General features: G+C 47.5%; 1 protein-coding gene across 1 annotated transcript in view; it reads right to left on the reverse strand.

Moving 5' to 3' along the window:
• Nucleotides 1–12,382: 12,382 nt before the first annotated feature.
• PRDM7 (PR/SET domain 7) overlaps nucleotides 12,383–16,067 on the reverse strand; it is a 12,217-nt gene continuing 8,532 nt past the window's right edge. Inside the window, 4 exon segments of the mRNA XM_025369733.1 lie at nucleotides 12,383–13,246; nucleotides 13,248–13,311; nucleotides 15,693–15,766; nucleotides 15,768–15,884. Of these exon segments, the coding sequence (XP_025225518.1) occupies nucleotides 12,718–13,246; nucleotides 13,248–13,311; nucleotides 15,693–15,766; nucleotides 15,768–15,884 (784 nt within the window). The 3' untranslated portion in view covers nucleotides 12,383–12,717.

Here is a 16,067-nt window from a genome sequence, read left to right on the forward strand (position 1 = left end):
GGGGCAGTGGGTGGGGCCCGGGGCGGGGCAGTGGGTGGGGCCCGGGGGCGGGGCAGTGGGAGGGGGCGGGGCGAGGGGCGGGGCGGGGGCGGGGAGACGGTGCTGTCCTGCTCTGGGACCTGGGAACTTTTTTTTTTTTGAGACGGAGTCTTGCTCTGTCGTCTAGGCTCGAGTACAATGGCGCGATCTCGGCTCACTGCAACCTCCGCCTCCTTGCCTCAGCCTCCTGAGTAGTTGGGATTACAAGCGCCTGCCACCACGCCCAGATAATTTTTGTAGTTTTAGTAGAGATGGGGTTTCACTGTGTTGGCCAGGTTGGTCTCGAACTCCTAACCTCGTGATCGGCTTGCCTCGGCCTCCCAAAGTGCGAGGATTACAAGCGTGAGCCACCGCGCCTGGCCGGGAACGTCTTTCTTCTTGTCAAACTGCGTTTCCAGTTCTTGGGTGGTCAGCGTGGGTTATTTGTAGATGAAAAATGAGGCCACTCAAAGTCAAGGGAGGAGACCCCTCTCAGCAAAGGTTGGGAGTATTCTGGCTTACAACTACTTTGGGACTAGTTAGGAAACATCTATTTGGGATTCAAACACACATGACATTTGTTGTGGATTCTGCTTATAGGAGATAATCCCAAAGAGAGGCTCACACCTGTTATGGCAAATGCCCATGGGTGCCAGAGACCAGAGACAACCAGACTGGCCCCAGTGGGGAAAAATTACCTAAACACCAGGGTACTCTGCAGCCCTTTAAAAAGCATGAGGCCCAGTTGTGTGTAAGATGAGAATTCTCCTGCAAAACAACTAGTGACAAAGGACAAAGCAGTGTATAAAAGGGGGGAAGCTTGTAAATTTGTATCTCGCTTTCACTGACTTGCAAGGATTAGCTAATTTAATCCTCATAACAACCTCATGCTGTATTGTTGTCCCTACCTTACAAAGCAGGAACTGAGGCACAGGGAGGCCATGTATTGGAATATTTCATAAAAGGAGACACAAAAGTCATCCCAGTGACCACCTCTCGAGATAGGCAGTTGCAGATGGAGTATATTTATTTTTACTCTTTAACCTTTTGTACTCTGAGAAATTCTAGTGGGCTTGTATCACTTTTTCAAAAGTCTCAAATGTTATAAATAAAGTGACAAAACAATGATCAGTCCTTTTGGGGGTTACCATGTAACTTTCCCCCTCTCTTGAGACTCTCCCTGCAGGGAAGGAGAAGCTAGTGGCCTGAGGAGGGAGAATGGCAGACCAAGGAGTTGTCAGAATTCCTCTCCTGGCCTCTCCAGGGTAAATCCTCCATCTTGCACCCACCTAGACCAAGAGGGACTGCAGGGTCCCCTTTCCCAGGGAAACTGAGACCCTCAGCTATGCCTGACCTCCTGGCATCTGCCCCTCTCTGAAAACCAGGGTCACCACTGGGATGTCATGTGCTGTGCTCTGGAAACTTCCTTAATGAGATGACCAGGCTCCACAACCCAGGGCCTTTTTTTTTTTTGAGACAGAGTCTCGCTCTGTCAGCTAGGCTGGAGTGCAGTGGCACGATTTCAGCTCACTGCAACCTCTGCCTCCTGGGCTCAAGCAATTCTCCTGCCTCAGCCTCCTGAGTAGCTGGGATTACAGGTGTGTGGCACCATGCCCGGCTACTTTTTGTATTTTTAGTAGAGACAGAGTTTCACCATGTTGGCCAGGATGGTCTTGAACTCCTGACCTCAGGTAATCTGCCTGCCTTGGCCTCCCAAAGTGCTGGGATTACAGGTGTGAACCACCGCGCCCGGCTGAACACCCTGGGGCCTTTATGGCACCTTCAGGCAAATTTGAAAAAGAAGCGTCATCTTCAAGACTCTTATCTTCCAGAAAATTGTCATAATAAATATCCAAGTAGCCTATCTTTGGTTTTTAAATAAGTTATAATAAAATACAAAAACATTTCAAATTTATAAAGATGTCTGCAGTGATGGAATAATGTCTGAGATATGGAATAATGACACACTGTACAGCCTGAACACATTTTTCTGTCTGTAGAGCCAACCTCCTCCCTCTGACTCGTTGGAACACTTATTTTCTTTTGTGGAATGAAGTGTTGCCTGATTCTAGAATTGCAAATGAGGTCAATTGAGATCTTTAAACTGGGTTTGTTGCAGTTTTGTCTTCAGACAGGTTTCTGTTCTCCTGCAGAGACTGGGAGACAAGAGGCCTCACCCTTGCTGATGATCACCTTTCAAAGGGAGGGCTCTCAGGCTTTGAGAGAGGCCCTTCTGAGTCGCAAGACATGCTTACAAACTGAAAGCTTTTTAGTAAATGCTCCAAGAAAGGGAGGTCGGGGCCTATCATCAGAAGTTGGCTAGAGCAGAGGTCCCCAAACGGGCCACATAGTAGGAGGTGAGCGCATGGGCAAGTGAGCAAATGAAGCTTCATCTCTATTTCCAGCTGCTCCCCATCAGTGGCATTACGCCTCCTGAGCCCCACCTCCAGTCAGATCAGCAGCAGCGTTGATTCTGATAGGAGCACGAACCCTATTGTGAACTGCGCCTGTGAGGGATCTCTGTTGTGTGCTCCTTGAGACTCTAATGCCTGATGGTCTGTCACTGTCTCCCAGATGGGACCGTCTCATTGCAGGAAAACGAGCTCACGGCTCCCACCGATTCTGCATTATGGTGAGTTGTACAATTATTTCATGATATATTGCAATGCAATAATAACAGAAACAAAATGCACTGTAAATGTTCATTTGAATCATCCCAACCCTCCCCTCAACCCATCTGTGGAAAAATTGTCTTCCGTGAATCCAGTCCCTGATGCCAAAAAGTTTGGGGACACCTGGGCTGGAGCATGGTGAGATTTCCTCACTGCACTGAGCTTTTGCAGGCGGATGTTTTAGTGGAAGCAGCAAGGGTGCAAGTGCTGCTGGGCCATCCTGGGGGTGCAGTCTTATGCTGCTGGAAGCCATGCTGGATACTTCTGTCAAGTCTCCTAGTGTGAGGGTTTGGATGAGTTGTCATGTGCTGAGGGTTCAGCAGTTCTCCGTGGGTCCCTGTCCACTTCGTGGGCCCCTAATAATTGTTTCTGAGTGCAGAAACTAAATTTTAGCTTCATTTCACACATATTGCCTCTAGCCGTTTTTCTCTACTGCCTCGTCTAGCCATTTTTCTCTACTGCGTCGTGTATTTTGGGAAGTTACAGCTTGACTGAATCAATCTCAGGTGATCCCTTTTATTCTCATAGGAAAAATCACTAAGGGCACTTCTACTTATGTTCTTTAGGTTTGTCAACTGAAGAATGATGAGGTTTCCCAATTTGGAAAGAAAAGGTTTATTTCTTGTAAAGAGTTGCAGCCTGGTCATTTGGACAGGCTGGAAAGCATAGCCTCCGGCCAGAAGCCAGAAATAGGCACTTCAAGGAGCAGAAGACTAAGACGGGGATTTCACTGAATGGCTTGGCCAAATATACATACCCCCATAAGCTATACGAGAAGTCATGAATATGTATGAGAGGAGAAATGTGTGCATTCATGATTGAGCTTCCTGCCTCTCCCTGGGTCTAGTGTTCAGAAAATGGCACTGTTAGCATGACTTGAGGGTGGAGTTTTTGGGCCTCTGACCTCCAAGGTGAAGTAGAAGACTCAATGACCCTCACTATGCATTATCTGTAGACGGGCTAGAACCACGTCATTCTCTGTCGTCCGGCCAGAACCACTGCCTGGTCATTCTCTGTCGTCCGGCCAGAACCACTGCCTGGTCATTCTCAGTCGTCCGGCCAGAACCACTGCCTGGTCATTCTCTGTCGTCCGGCTAGAACCACTGCCTGGTCAATGGTCTTTCAGCAGGGAGGAATGCTGGTTAGTTGTGTCGAAATTGCAAAAATGGAAGGACCATAGTCTGGCACTTGATTGATATCAGTGGTGGAGTCTCCCCAAAGGGCCGATTGCTGTTTAGCCCTTTGGGAAGAAAGACTAATGGTGGTTAGTGAGGAAGGGGGTATAACAAGGTATGTCTGAGCTCCTGTCCAATCATGACTGGGAACTCAGTTTTCAGGCTTTCTCTGGAGTACCCTTGGCCACAATCAATTGTGGGGTTGTTTAAGTGTGTATTGGCTGGGCACAATTTCTCACACTTGTAATCCCAGCACTTTGGGAGCCCGAGGCAGGCAGATCATGAAGTCAAGAGATCGAGACCACCCTTGCCAACATGGTGAAACACTACTAGCTGACGTGGTGGTATGCACCTGTAGTCCCAGTTACTCAGGAGGCTGAGGCAGGAGAATCGCTTGAACCCAGGAGGCGGAGGTTGCAGGGAGCCGAGATTGCGCCACTGCACTCCAGCCTGGTGGCAGAGTGAGACTCCATCTAAAAAAAAAAAAAAGGTGTATCACCTCCAGCCTCGCTCGCTCTCTTCCTCTTGCTCTGGCCGTGTGATATGTCTGCTCCCTCTTTGTCCTCTACCATAATTATAAGTTTTCTGAGGCCTCTGCAGAAGCCAAGCAGAGACTGCAATGCTTTCTGTACAACCTGCAGAACCGTGAGCCAATTAAGCTTTTTTCTTTATAAATTACCCAGCCTCAAGTATTTCTTTTTTCTTTTCTTTTGTTTTTTTTTTTTGAGATGGAGTCTCGCTCTGTTGCCCAGGCTGGAGGGCAGTGGCACGATCTCAGCTCACTGCAAGCTCCGCCTCCTGGGTTCATGCCATTCTCCTGCCTCAGCCTCCCGAATAGCTGGGACTACAGGCGCCCACCATCACACCCAGCTAATTTTTTTTTTTTTTGTATATTTACTAGATATGGGGTTTCACCATGTTATCCAGGATGGTCTTGATCTCCTGACCTCGTGATCTACTCACCTCGGCCTCCCTCCCAAAGTGCTGAGACTACAGGCATGAGCCACTGCCCCTGGCCTCAAGTATTTCTTTGTAACAATGTGAGAACAGAGTAATACAGAAAATTGGTACCAGGAGTGGGGCATTGCTATAAAGAGACCTGAAAATGTGGAAGTGACTTTGGAACTGGGTAACAGGCAGAGGTTGGAAGACTTTGGAGGGCTCAGAAGAAGACAGGAAGATGAGAGAATGTTTGGAACTTCCTAGAGACTGGATAAATCGTTGTGACCAAAATGCTGATAGTGATATATGTATAGTGACACAGGCTGACAAGGTCTCAGATGGAAATGAGGAAGTTATTGGGGCTGGAGCAGAGGTCATTTTTGTTATGCCTTAGCGAAGAACTTGGCAGCACTGTGCTCCTGCTCTAGGGATCTGTGGAAATTTGAACTTGAGAATGATGATTTAGGGTAACTGGTGGAATAAATTTCTAAGCATCAAAGCATTCAAGATGTAGCCTGGCTGCTTCTAACAACCTATGCCCATATGTGTGAGCAAATAAATGACTTAAAATTATAATGTATATTTAAAGGGTACACAGAGGGTAAAAGTTTAGAATGTTTGCAGCTAGGCCATGTGGTAGATAAGAAAAGCCCATTTTTAGGGGAGGGATTCAAGCAAGCTGCATACATTTGTGTAAGTTAAAAGGAGTCAGGTGCTAATAACAAAAACAATGGGGAGAAGGCCTTGAAGGAATTTCAAAGACCTTCAAGGCAGCTCTTCCCATTACAGGCCTGGAGGCCTAGGAGGGTTGAATGGTTTGGGCCAGCCCCAGACCCCTGGCAGCCTCGAGATGCTGCTCCCTGCATCCTTGCCACTCCAGCTTCAGCCATGGCTCAAAGGGCCCCAAGTACAGCTCTGGTGGCTGCTTCAGAGCGTGCAAGCCATAAGCTTTGGCAGCTTCCATGTGGTGTTAAGCCTGTGGGTGCACAGACTGCAAGAGTTGAGTCTTGGGAACCTCTGGCTAGATTTCAGAGGATCTATGGAAAAGCCTGGATGTCCAGGAAGGAGCCTGCTGCAGGGGCAGTGCCCTCATGGAGAAGCTCTACTACAGCAGTGGAGAGGAGGGGAAATGTGGGATTGGAGCCCCAACACAGTCCCCACTGGGACACTGCCTACTGGAGCTATGCGAAAGGGGCCACCATCCTCTAGACCCACCAATAACTTGCACCCTGTGCCTGGAAAAGCCTCAGGCTCTCAATGCCAGCCCATGAGAGTGGCTATGGGGGTGCTGAACCCTGCAAAACCACAGGGTCATAGCTGACCAAGGCCTTGGGAGCCCACCCCTAGCATGCTTGGATGTGGGACATGGCGTCAAAGGAGATTATTTCGGAACTTTAAGATTTAGTGACTGCCCTGCTGGCTTTTGGGCTTGCACGAGGCCTGTAGCTCCCTTCTTTTGGGTGATTGCTCCATTTTGAAATGGGAATATTTACCCAATGTTTGTACTCCCATTGTGTCTCGGAAGTACATAACTTGTTTTTGATTTTACAGGCTCATAGGTGGAAGGGATTTGCCTGTGTCAGATGCAACTTGGAACTTTGAATTTTTGAGTTAATGCTGAAATGAGTTAAGACTTTGAGGGACTGTTGGGAAGGCATGATTGTATTTTGCAATGGGAGAAGAGCATGAGATCTGATGGGCAAGGGTTGGAATGATATGGTTTGCATCTGTGTCCCCATGAAGTCTCATGTTGAATTGTAATCCCTGGTGTTGGAGGGGAGGCGTGGTGGGAGGTGACTGAATCACGGGGGTGGATTTCTTACGGAGAGTTTAGCGCCGTCCCCACTTGGTACTGCTTTCGTGGCAGTGAGTGAGTTTTCGTGAGACCTGGTCATTCAGAAGGGTGAGACATAGGCCTCTTCCCTCTCTTGCTCCTGCTTCCACCATGTGGAATGTCTCACTGCCCTTTGCCTTATGCCATAACTGGAAGCTTGCCAAGGCCTTCCTACAGGCAGAAACCACTGTGCTTCCTATACAGCCTGCAGAACCATGAGCCAACTAAACCTCTTTTCTTTATAAATTACCCAGTCTCAGGTGTTTCTCTATAGCAATGTGAAAATGGAATAATACAGAGGGCTTATGATTTTATTTTTACTTCTCAGATTGTGTTTTAGTAGAAGAAAAGAGCTAAGTGAGCCGAGTGCGGTGGCTCACACCTGCAATGCCAGCACTTTGGGAGGCTGAGATGGGTGAATCACAAGGTAAGGAGTTTGAGACCAGCCTGGCCAACATGGTGAAATGCCATCTCTACTAAAAATACAAAAAATTAGTAGGGCATGGTGGCGCATGCCTGTAATCCCAGCTACTCAGGAGGCTAAGGCAGGAGAATCGTTTGAGCATGGGAGACAGAGGTTGCAGTGAGCTGAGATCACACCACTGCACTCCAAACCTGGGCAACAGAGTGAGACTCCGTCGCAGAAAAAAAAAAAAAAATAGAAAAGAGCTAAGTGTAGCTGTGGCAGGCCAGGTCTCACTAACACAGGCTTCTGTTACAACTGTCTCAGCACTGACTGAGCAGTTAGGTTAAATATTAAAAGCTAATTGAGCCAGTGCCCTTGTAGTAGGACAAGCCACAGACAAAACCCCTCAGACACTGAGTTAAAGAAGAAAGCAGTTTATTCAGCCAGGAGCATCAGATCAGCAAGACTCCTGTCTCAAGAGCTGAGCTCCCTGAGTGAGCAATTCCTGTCCCTTTTAAGGGCTCACAACTCTAAGGGGGATGCGCATGAGAGGGTCGTGATTGATTGAGCAAGCAGCGGGTACGTGACTGGGGGCTGCACACACCGGTAATTAGATTGAAACAAAACAGACAGGGATTTTCACAGTGCTTTTCCATACAATGTCTGTAATCTATAGATAACATAACCAATCTTTAACTACCAGGCCCAGGGTGTGGCGCCGGGCTGTCTGCTTGTGGATTTCTTTTTTTTTTTTTTTTTTTTTTTGAGATGGAGTCTCGCTCTGTCACCCAGGCTGGAGTGCAGTGGCCGGATCTCAGCTCACTGCAAGCTCCGCCTCCCGGGTTTACGCCATTCTCCTGCCTCAGCCTCCCGAGTAGCTTGGACTACAGGCGCCCGCCACCACGCCCGGCTAGTTTTTTGTATTTTTTAGTAGAGACGGGGTTTCACCGTGTTAGCCAGGATGGTCTCGATCTCCTGACCTCGTGATCCGCCCGTCTCGGCCTCCCAAAGTGCTGGGATTACAGGCTTGAGCCACCGCGCCCGGCCTTGTGGATTTCATTTCTGCTTTTTAGTTTTTACTTCTTCTTTCTTTGGAGGCTGAAATTGGACATAAGACAATATGAGGGATGGTCTCCTCCCTTACCCTCATACAAAGCCTGGAATGTAACAAAGAGCCCACTAAGAGTTTTTCCTAGGCCTTTCCTGGGCCTTGAAACATGACAAGATAATGAAGGAATTCTTAACAGGACCCTTTTAGGATTAAACACGTTTTTTGGGGGGTCTGAAGAAACTCCTCACACTGCCACACGTGAGTTTATTGAGGGTCCAAAGGAACTCCCCAAGCCTCCATGATTTAGCAGGAGATAAGGATAATCACCCCAGGACCTGGACCCATGTAGTTTAAACACATTTCTGAGGCTCCAGAGAAGGTTTTCAGGACTCAGATCTTAGTTAATAGATTAGAAGTTAACCACTTACGTCTTTACATGAATGCACACTTACACATAGACATAGAGCTTAGAAGGTATATAAGCTTTGGAAAACTTTGTAATTTTGAGTTGGTCTGGTGATAATTTCCAGGTCTTCTCCCTGTAACTGGTTACAAAAATAAAAATTCTTTCCTCTCCCAGTTCGTCCGCATCTTGTTATTGGTGATGAGAACAAGCAGCCCGACCCTCGTTTTGGTCTGGGAGCATAGTCATGGCTTAGATCAGTGCAGTGGAACAGAAAAGGCTAACTATAATGATAGTTATATATAGATCTGAAGCTGCTTTACTTGAAATGTCTCTGAACTGGCTGACATGTAGGACAATCCTTTACATGTTGTAGATTGTAAAAGAAGATCAGAAAAGAAAAATAGCTCAGAGCAGTCTGAGCCCTGTGAGGTGTGCAAATTTTATCAGGCCCCCAGTGACACAAGCTGGGACCTCAATCATCCTCTCTACACCTATGCCTGGGGGCAGTTGTTTAAAGGCATCTAGAAATCCTCTCCACCAACTGCCCTGTGGACTCAGAAACTGAGTTTCCAACTATTAGCCTTCGTTTTTGTTTATTTTCATAGAAAATTCCCCTCATTAAATGCCTGATGGCTAGTACCATCTAGCAGACACCCTCTACTACCAAGTCCCAACTGGGGATTCCACTGGCTTTAACTGAATGAGAAAAGGGACTTAGATTGTTCAAAGCAGGGAACTGACTCGATTTTGAGCATTCCATTTCCCCTCTTGACTCTCCATGCCCTGGGGACATTTTGGTCTGAGAGCCCTTCTCTCACTTCAAGAATCAGATTCAGAACCAAAGGCTGAGCTTGTTTGTGGCAGCAAAGCTGATGGCCCATGCATCTGGGGCACTTCCTTCTTCTCCACACCACCCCTGTTCAACTTTCTTCTGGGGGAAACTTCAGAACATTTCAGTCATGTGTCTGCTGGGAGGTACAGGGAGGCTTGACTCCTGAGCCCTTCCAGGCGGACAGGAAGGCTTCTTCCTAGGCCTGCAGGGATGGTCTCTCTGCCCTCCGCGAGCTTGGCTGGGTCTTGACAGAGAGTGTGGATTCTTTTTTTTTTTTTTTTTTTGAGACGGAGTCTCACTCTATCGCCCAGGCTGGAGTGCAGTGGCGCAATCTTGGCTCACTGCAAACTCCGCCTCCCAGGTTTAGGCCATTCTCCTGCCTCAGCCTCCCAAGTAGCTAGGACTACAGGTGACGGCGACCACGCCCGGCTAATTTTTTTTTGTATTTTTAGTAGAGACGGGATTTCACTGTGTTAGCTAGGATGGTCTCGATCTCCTGACCTTGTGATCCACCCGCCTCGGCCTCCCAGAGTGCCGGGATTACAGGCGTGAGCCACCGCGCCTGGCCGAGAGTGTGCATCTTAATAAAAAAAAACAAAAAAACTATCCCTTTTCATAATCTTTTTTAAAAAAAGAGTAAGGTGTTTGTTTTTACATTTTTGTTTCTCTGTAGGAGACTGAGGATCTAGGATTCCCCTGGAGGAAGCAGGGGCATTCCTTCTATGATTGGTTCCCTCGAGTGGACACACACATATACATACAAGTACATGCACATACGTGTGCACACACACACACAAAGTACATGCACATATGTGTGCGGATACACACGCACACACAAGTACATGCACATATGTGTGCAGACACACACACGCACACACAAGTACATGCACATAAGTGTGTGGATACACACATGCACACACACCTGTGGGATATGATGAGGTTTCTCTTCAAATAATCTGATCAATATTTTATTCTTTAATTCATGGTACCCAACCCACATCTGTGTGAAGAGACCACCAACCAGGCTTTTGTGTGAGCAACAAGGCTGTTTATTTCACCTGGGTGCAGGTGGGCTGAGTCCGAAAAGAGCATCAGTGAAGGGAGATGGGGTGGTGCCATTTTATAAGATTTGGGTAGGCAGTGGAAAATTACAGTCAAAGGGGGTTGTTCTCTGGCTGGCCGGGGTGGGGGTCGCAAGGTGCTCAGTGGGAGAGCTTTTTGAGCCAGGATAAAGGAATTTCACAAGGTAACATCATCAGTTAAGGCAGAAACAGGCCATTTTCACTTCTTTTGTGATTCTTCAGTTGCCTCAGGCCATCTGGATGTGTAAGTGCATGTCACAGGGAAGATGATGGCTTAGCTTGGGCTCAGAGGCCTGACACCCCCTTTCTCCTTTTTTCCTTTGTTAGATGCCCAGGCATGCCACCGTACTAGGCGTTATCAGTACCAGCTCACATTCCTTTCCTTATTGGAAAGAGGACTAACTTTCTAGTTCATTACAGACACCCTTCCCCTTCCTCTCCACTGTCTTTTTTTTTTTTTTTTGAGACAGAGTCTCGCTCTTTCGCCCAGGCTGGAGTGCAGTGGCGCAATCTCGGCTCACTGCAAGCTCCGCCTCCCGTGTTCACGCCATTCTCTTGCCTCAGCCTCCCGAGTAGCTGGGACTACAGGCACCCACCACCATGCCCGGCTAATTTTTTGTATTTTTAGTAGAGACGGGGTTTCACTGTGTTAGCCAGGATGGTCTCGATCTCCTGACCTCATCATCCGCCCGCCTCGGCCTCCCAAAGTGCTGGGATTACAGGTGTGAGCCACCACGCCTGGCTTCCACTTTCTTTTACTTGCCCACCTTATCTAAAAAAATCAAATGTTTAGCCAACTGGGATTAGTTTAGATTGTATGACCTGACCCCGGCCAATGGGAAAAGGTACAGGGGCAGGACTTGCGTCAGGAATAAAGGCTCTCGTGCCCCTTTGTTCAGGTGTGCTGTCATGGTGACTGGCCAAGGAGGCACCCTTCTGTACAGAAATAAAATTGCTTTGCTAAGAATCTGTTGTTTGAGTTGTAGCAGGACAAGCCGCAGACAAAACTCCTCAGACACCGAGTTAAAGAAGGAAGAGGTTTATTCGGCCGGCAGCATTGGTAAGACTCCTGTCTCAAGAGCCAAGCTCCCCATGTGAGCAATTCCTGTCCCTTTTAAGGGCTCACAGCTTTAAGGGGGTCCATGTGAGAGGGTTGTGATCGATTGAGCAAGCAGGGGGTACGTGACTGGGGGCTGCATGGACTGGTGGTCAGAATGAAACAGAACAGACTGGGAAGTTTCACAATGTCTTTCTATAATCTACAGATAACATCAGTTGCTAGGTCAGGGGTCGAATTTTAACTACCAGGCTTAGGTCAGGCAGGCCCAGGCCTGGTTTCAGGTCTGGTTGCTTGCTTTCAGGTCTGGTTCGTAGGCGCCGGGCTACCTGCCTTTAGTTTTGCTTCTCTTTCCTTTTCTGAATATAAAACAATATGAGAGGGTCTGTCTCTCTTCTCTCAGAGTGTTCAATTTCCTTAGGATTTTGAGTTTTATTCCTCACACACCCTTGAAACCCCCTACACTCACACAGATACACACACGGAGGGCACCCATGCATGCAGGCATGTAGCACATGTGAACACATATATACACACATGTGTGTTCCTGTCTGGCTTTCACCTCTGGGGCTACAGAGATTGGAGGAAATCAGGAGAGGAGACAGGGGGAGCCAAAGGAGAGTATCGAGCAGAGGAGAGGGGTCCGTTAGGAGAAGAGGCCACACTTCCCAGGAGACCAGGGAGCTCCCTTTCCTGCTGCGACTCTCTAAAAGCCTATGTTTATCTTCTTGGACTTGGGAATCGATTCTCCAATAGTGAAACCAGATGGACTCCAGTTTCAGATGGACATATCTTTCTGGGGGTTGAATTCCTGTGGAGACTTGAGCTGAACGTATGAGTTCTCTGTGGCCTTTCTGGACTCTTCTTGCCTTCAGTGATAAGGGAAGAATGAGGTATACACTCGGGGTTCAGATTTGTATGGAGATGAAATTTATTAGAATGGGAGGCAAAAAACAAAAAATGGAGGGGATCAGTGCGGGAAAGAACCATACATGTTGACGTCCCCCGAACACTTACAGAACTATCCCCTGTTCTTCCTCATCTATAGTCATGAAACTGGTGGGTTTGTTTAATTAGTTATTTCTGATCTCTTTACACTCTCGGAGAATGTAAGGGGTTAGCAGATTTCCGCTGAAGCCACCTCAGAGCTGGGGTGTGCAAATGTGTGGTGACCACATTTGTCTTCTTGTGGCTATTGAGATAAGGTTTTATTACTAAAGACTTACTCATTCTTCTTGCAGACTAGGGCTTCTCCCCTGTGTGTGTCCTCTGGTGTCTGAGGAGGCTTGACTTCCGGCTAAAGCGCCGCCCACACCCCCTGCAGACGTAGGGCTTCCCCTCTGTGTGTGTCCTTTGGTGTGTAATAACATCTGACTTACCACTGAAACCTTGCCCACACTCTCCATACTTGACTTTTGCAATCCTTGAGATTTCTACCCCCACAAATAATTTGCCTGTGTTCCCTGGATTCGCTTTCTGGCCTGTTCTGAACTCTTCTTTCATCATTCTTTCTCCCACTCTAGAGCTCCCCATTTGTCCTTTGGGTGGGCTAGAAAAAGCCCTTAGAATCTGCCTCTGCCGTGTCCTTTTATTCAAGAGTTTGGACCTTTCTTTGATCTCTTGACCTTTGGTTTTGTCATTACAGCTGGATGGATTGGAATATTGCTGCTCCTGATTCTGATCCCCTGGGCAGGGATTCTCTGATTGGAGGAGTTTTCTTGCAGATGGTCCTGGGAAGTTCTGAGAGGAGTGATTGCGTTCCACATGTTGACAGAAATTTCTGACTTGAAAAGGCCAGACAGCATGAGGGGCATGGATAGATCTCTGGCTTTGGTTCTGAAAGAGGAAGTTTTTGGTCAGGGTAGACGTTTTGTTCAGGCCTTATCACATACAAAGGTATGAAGATCAAATGAAAACCATTTGATGGTTAACATTCTATGTTAACAATGCAAACTCTCTCCTAGCAAGTGCTGGATGGACCTTTACAGTCCATTTTTCCATTCTACTTTTATTCACTACATCTTAAAAAATTCAGAAATCCCGGCCGGGCGCGGTGGCTCAAGCCTGTAATCCCAGCACTTTGGGAGGCCGAGACGGGCGGATCACGAGGTCAGGAGATCGAGACCATCCTGGTTAACATAGGTGAAACCCCGTCTCTACTAAAAATACAAAAAACTAGCCGGGCGAAGTGGCGGGTGCCTGTAGTCCCAGCTACTCGGGAGGCTGAGGCAGGAGAATGGCGTGAACCCGAGAGGAGGAGCTTGCAGTGAGCTGAGATCCGGCCACTGCACTCCAGCCTGGGTGACAGAGCAAGACTCCGTCTCAAAAAAAAAAAAAAAAAAAAAATTCAGAAATCCCACATCTTGGGCCTTTTCGACACATCAGCCAGACGAGGTAAAACCTCCAGCAGCACCAGGGGCAGCGTCATTCCTTACATAGATGGAACTGCAGTGACCTTCCCCCACAAGTCCTATAGTCTTCCCTGATCACCCTCTGCTACATCCTCCCTCCCTGCTCCCTGGGCACTTTTGCTGACACGAGGTCTTCAGTTATTTTATTCTATTGAGAAATAACACTCTTGGTGACTTAGGTGAGATTGTCCTTAGTGACTTCCTAAGAGGGGAAAAGGATCTATTAGGAACACTCAGCCTGGAGATCCACAAATGTGGTTAAAGAGAAGATGTGTGAGCAAATCTGAATTTGAGTCTCCTCATTCAAAAGGACATATTTAATTGAGGACTGTTATGTGCCTGCTTGTCCATCACGAGGTGGGATTCAGGTTGGCCAACACAGAGTGGTCCAGGTCCCACAGACTAAAGGACTCGGTCCTGCTGCCCCAACTAGGTGCATGAACTGCTTCTGTTTCAGATTCCACAAATCATAAAATGAGAATATGCTCTTTCTCAGGCTGCACATCAAGTATTCATGTTTGAGTTATTTCATTCAGTCTGAGCCCATTTCAAAAACAATAGGAAGTCTTGTTTCAAAATATATCCCTGCTCAGGCTTACCTCCGTGCTCCCCACCTTCATCCTGTCCACCATTCTCTCTCACCTGGAAACTGGAGCAGCTCTGAGGGGATGACCCACCGCAGCCTGTTTTCCAAGAATGAACCAAAGCTGAACTATTTCTGGCCTCAGGACCATTGCACTAGCTGCGCCCTGTGCCTGGAACTCTTGGCCCACAGGCACTTGCACTTCTCAAATGCTGTCTCCTAAGAGAAACTTTCCCTGACAATCCCCTGCAACACTCTACTCTCACCTCACACTGACCCCCAGGTCTCACACTGACCCCAGGTCTCACATTGACTCCAGGTCTCATGCTGATCCCCAGTTACTCTTTCTGGATTCATTTTCTTCAAAGCACTAATCACTGTCTGATATTACACATATGTCTGTATGTCATCATATGGTTCCCTAATTCACATGTCATCTGTTCAAGAGCAGTTTTTCCGATTGTCTTGATCAATCTGTATTTACACTTCCTGCAGTGTCATCTGGCACAGAGTAGGAATTCACATGACAGCTAATTGAGATAAGGAATCAATGAATAACAGCACATGTATATCATTAATAAACATCACAGAAATGCCAGAAGAAACTACCTTGTTGGGAGAGCTGGTAGGTGTTTGAGAACTTGATTTTTGTCTTTAAGTCTTTCAGTACTATATGCTGTTAAATACTTTGTGCATGAAGTACTTAGAATATAAAATCAGAACAAAGATTTAAAACAATAAAAATTGTTCCAAGAGGCAAAGGCATATAACATGAATATTTAATTTTGGAAGCCATTGATGTGAAATTTTATTGACTTTAGATGGTATTTTACTCTCCTTAAGAGTTAAGGCCGGGCGCGGTGGCTCAAGCCTGTAATCCCAGCACTTTGGGAGGCCGAGACAGGTGGATCACGAGGTTGGGAGATCGAGACCATCCTGGCGAACACGGTGAAACCCCGTCCCTACTAAGAAATACAAAAAACTAGCCGGGCGTGGTGGCGGCCACCTGTAGTCCCAGCTACTCGGGAGGCTGAGGCAGGAGAATGGCGTGAACCCGGGAGGTGGAGCTTGCAGTGAGCTGAGATCCGGCCACTGCACTCCAGCCTGGGCTACAGAGCAAGACTCCGTTTAAAAAAAAAAAAAAAAAAAGAGTTAAACCATGAAAATTCTCTAGGATAATTCTTTCTTTCCTGTCCTTTTAAAAGAGTAGTAGTGATGCCTACCTCTCCCGGCCATGAGCTCTTTCTTCCACTTGCTGCCCCACTTGATGCCCAGTTCCTGGCCGTACTCATCCCCACCAGACCAGCAGTTCACAGCCTGGCCTAATGACTCGGCAGGTTCTATAGAAGATCCGCCTGTGGTACTAGAAGGCCACCAGGTTCTGCTCTTCATCATCCTGGGCACAGTTCACATACCTGGGGTCAAGACAGGCAAAGGGAAAGAAAAGAGGCAGTGAGTTCCCAGTATCTGTCAGATCCAGGTCTGACCCATCACCTGCTGGTCTGGGCCTCCATGGTCTAGTGCTGACCACTCCCCCACCACTCCTCTGGGAACCTTCTGCTCATTCCTTTTTTTTTTTTTTTTTTTTTTTTTTTTTT

This window comes from Theropithecus gelada, chromosome 20 (assembly GCF_003255815.1).
Source record: "Theropithecus gelada isolate Dixy chromosome 20, Tgel_1.0, whole genome shotgun sequence".
Lineage (NCBI taxonomy): Eukaryota > Metazoa > Chordata > Mammalia > Primates > Cercopithecidae > Theropithecus > Theropithecus gelada.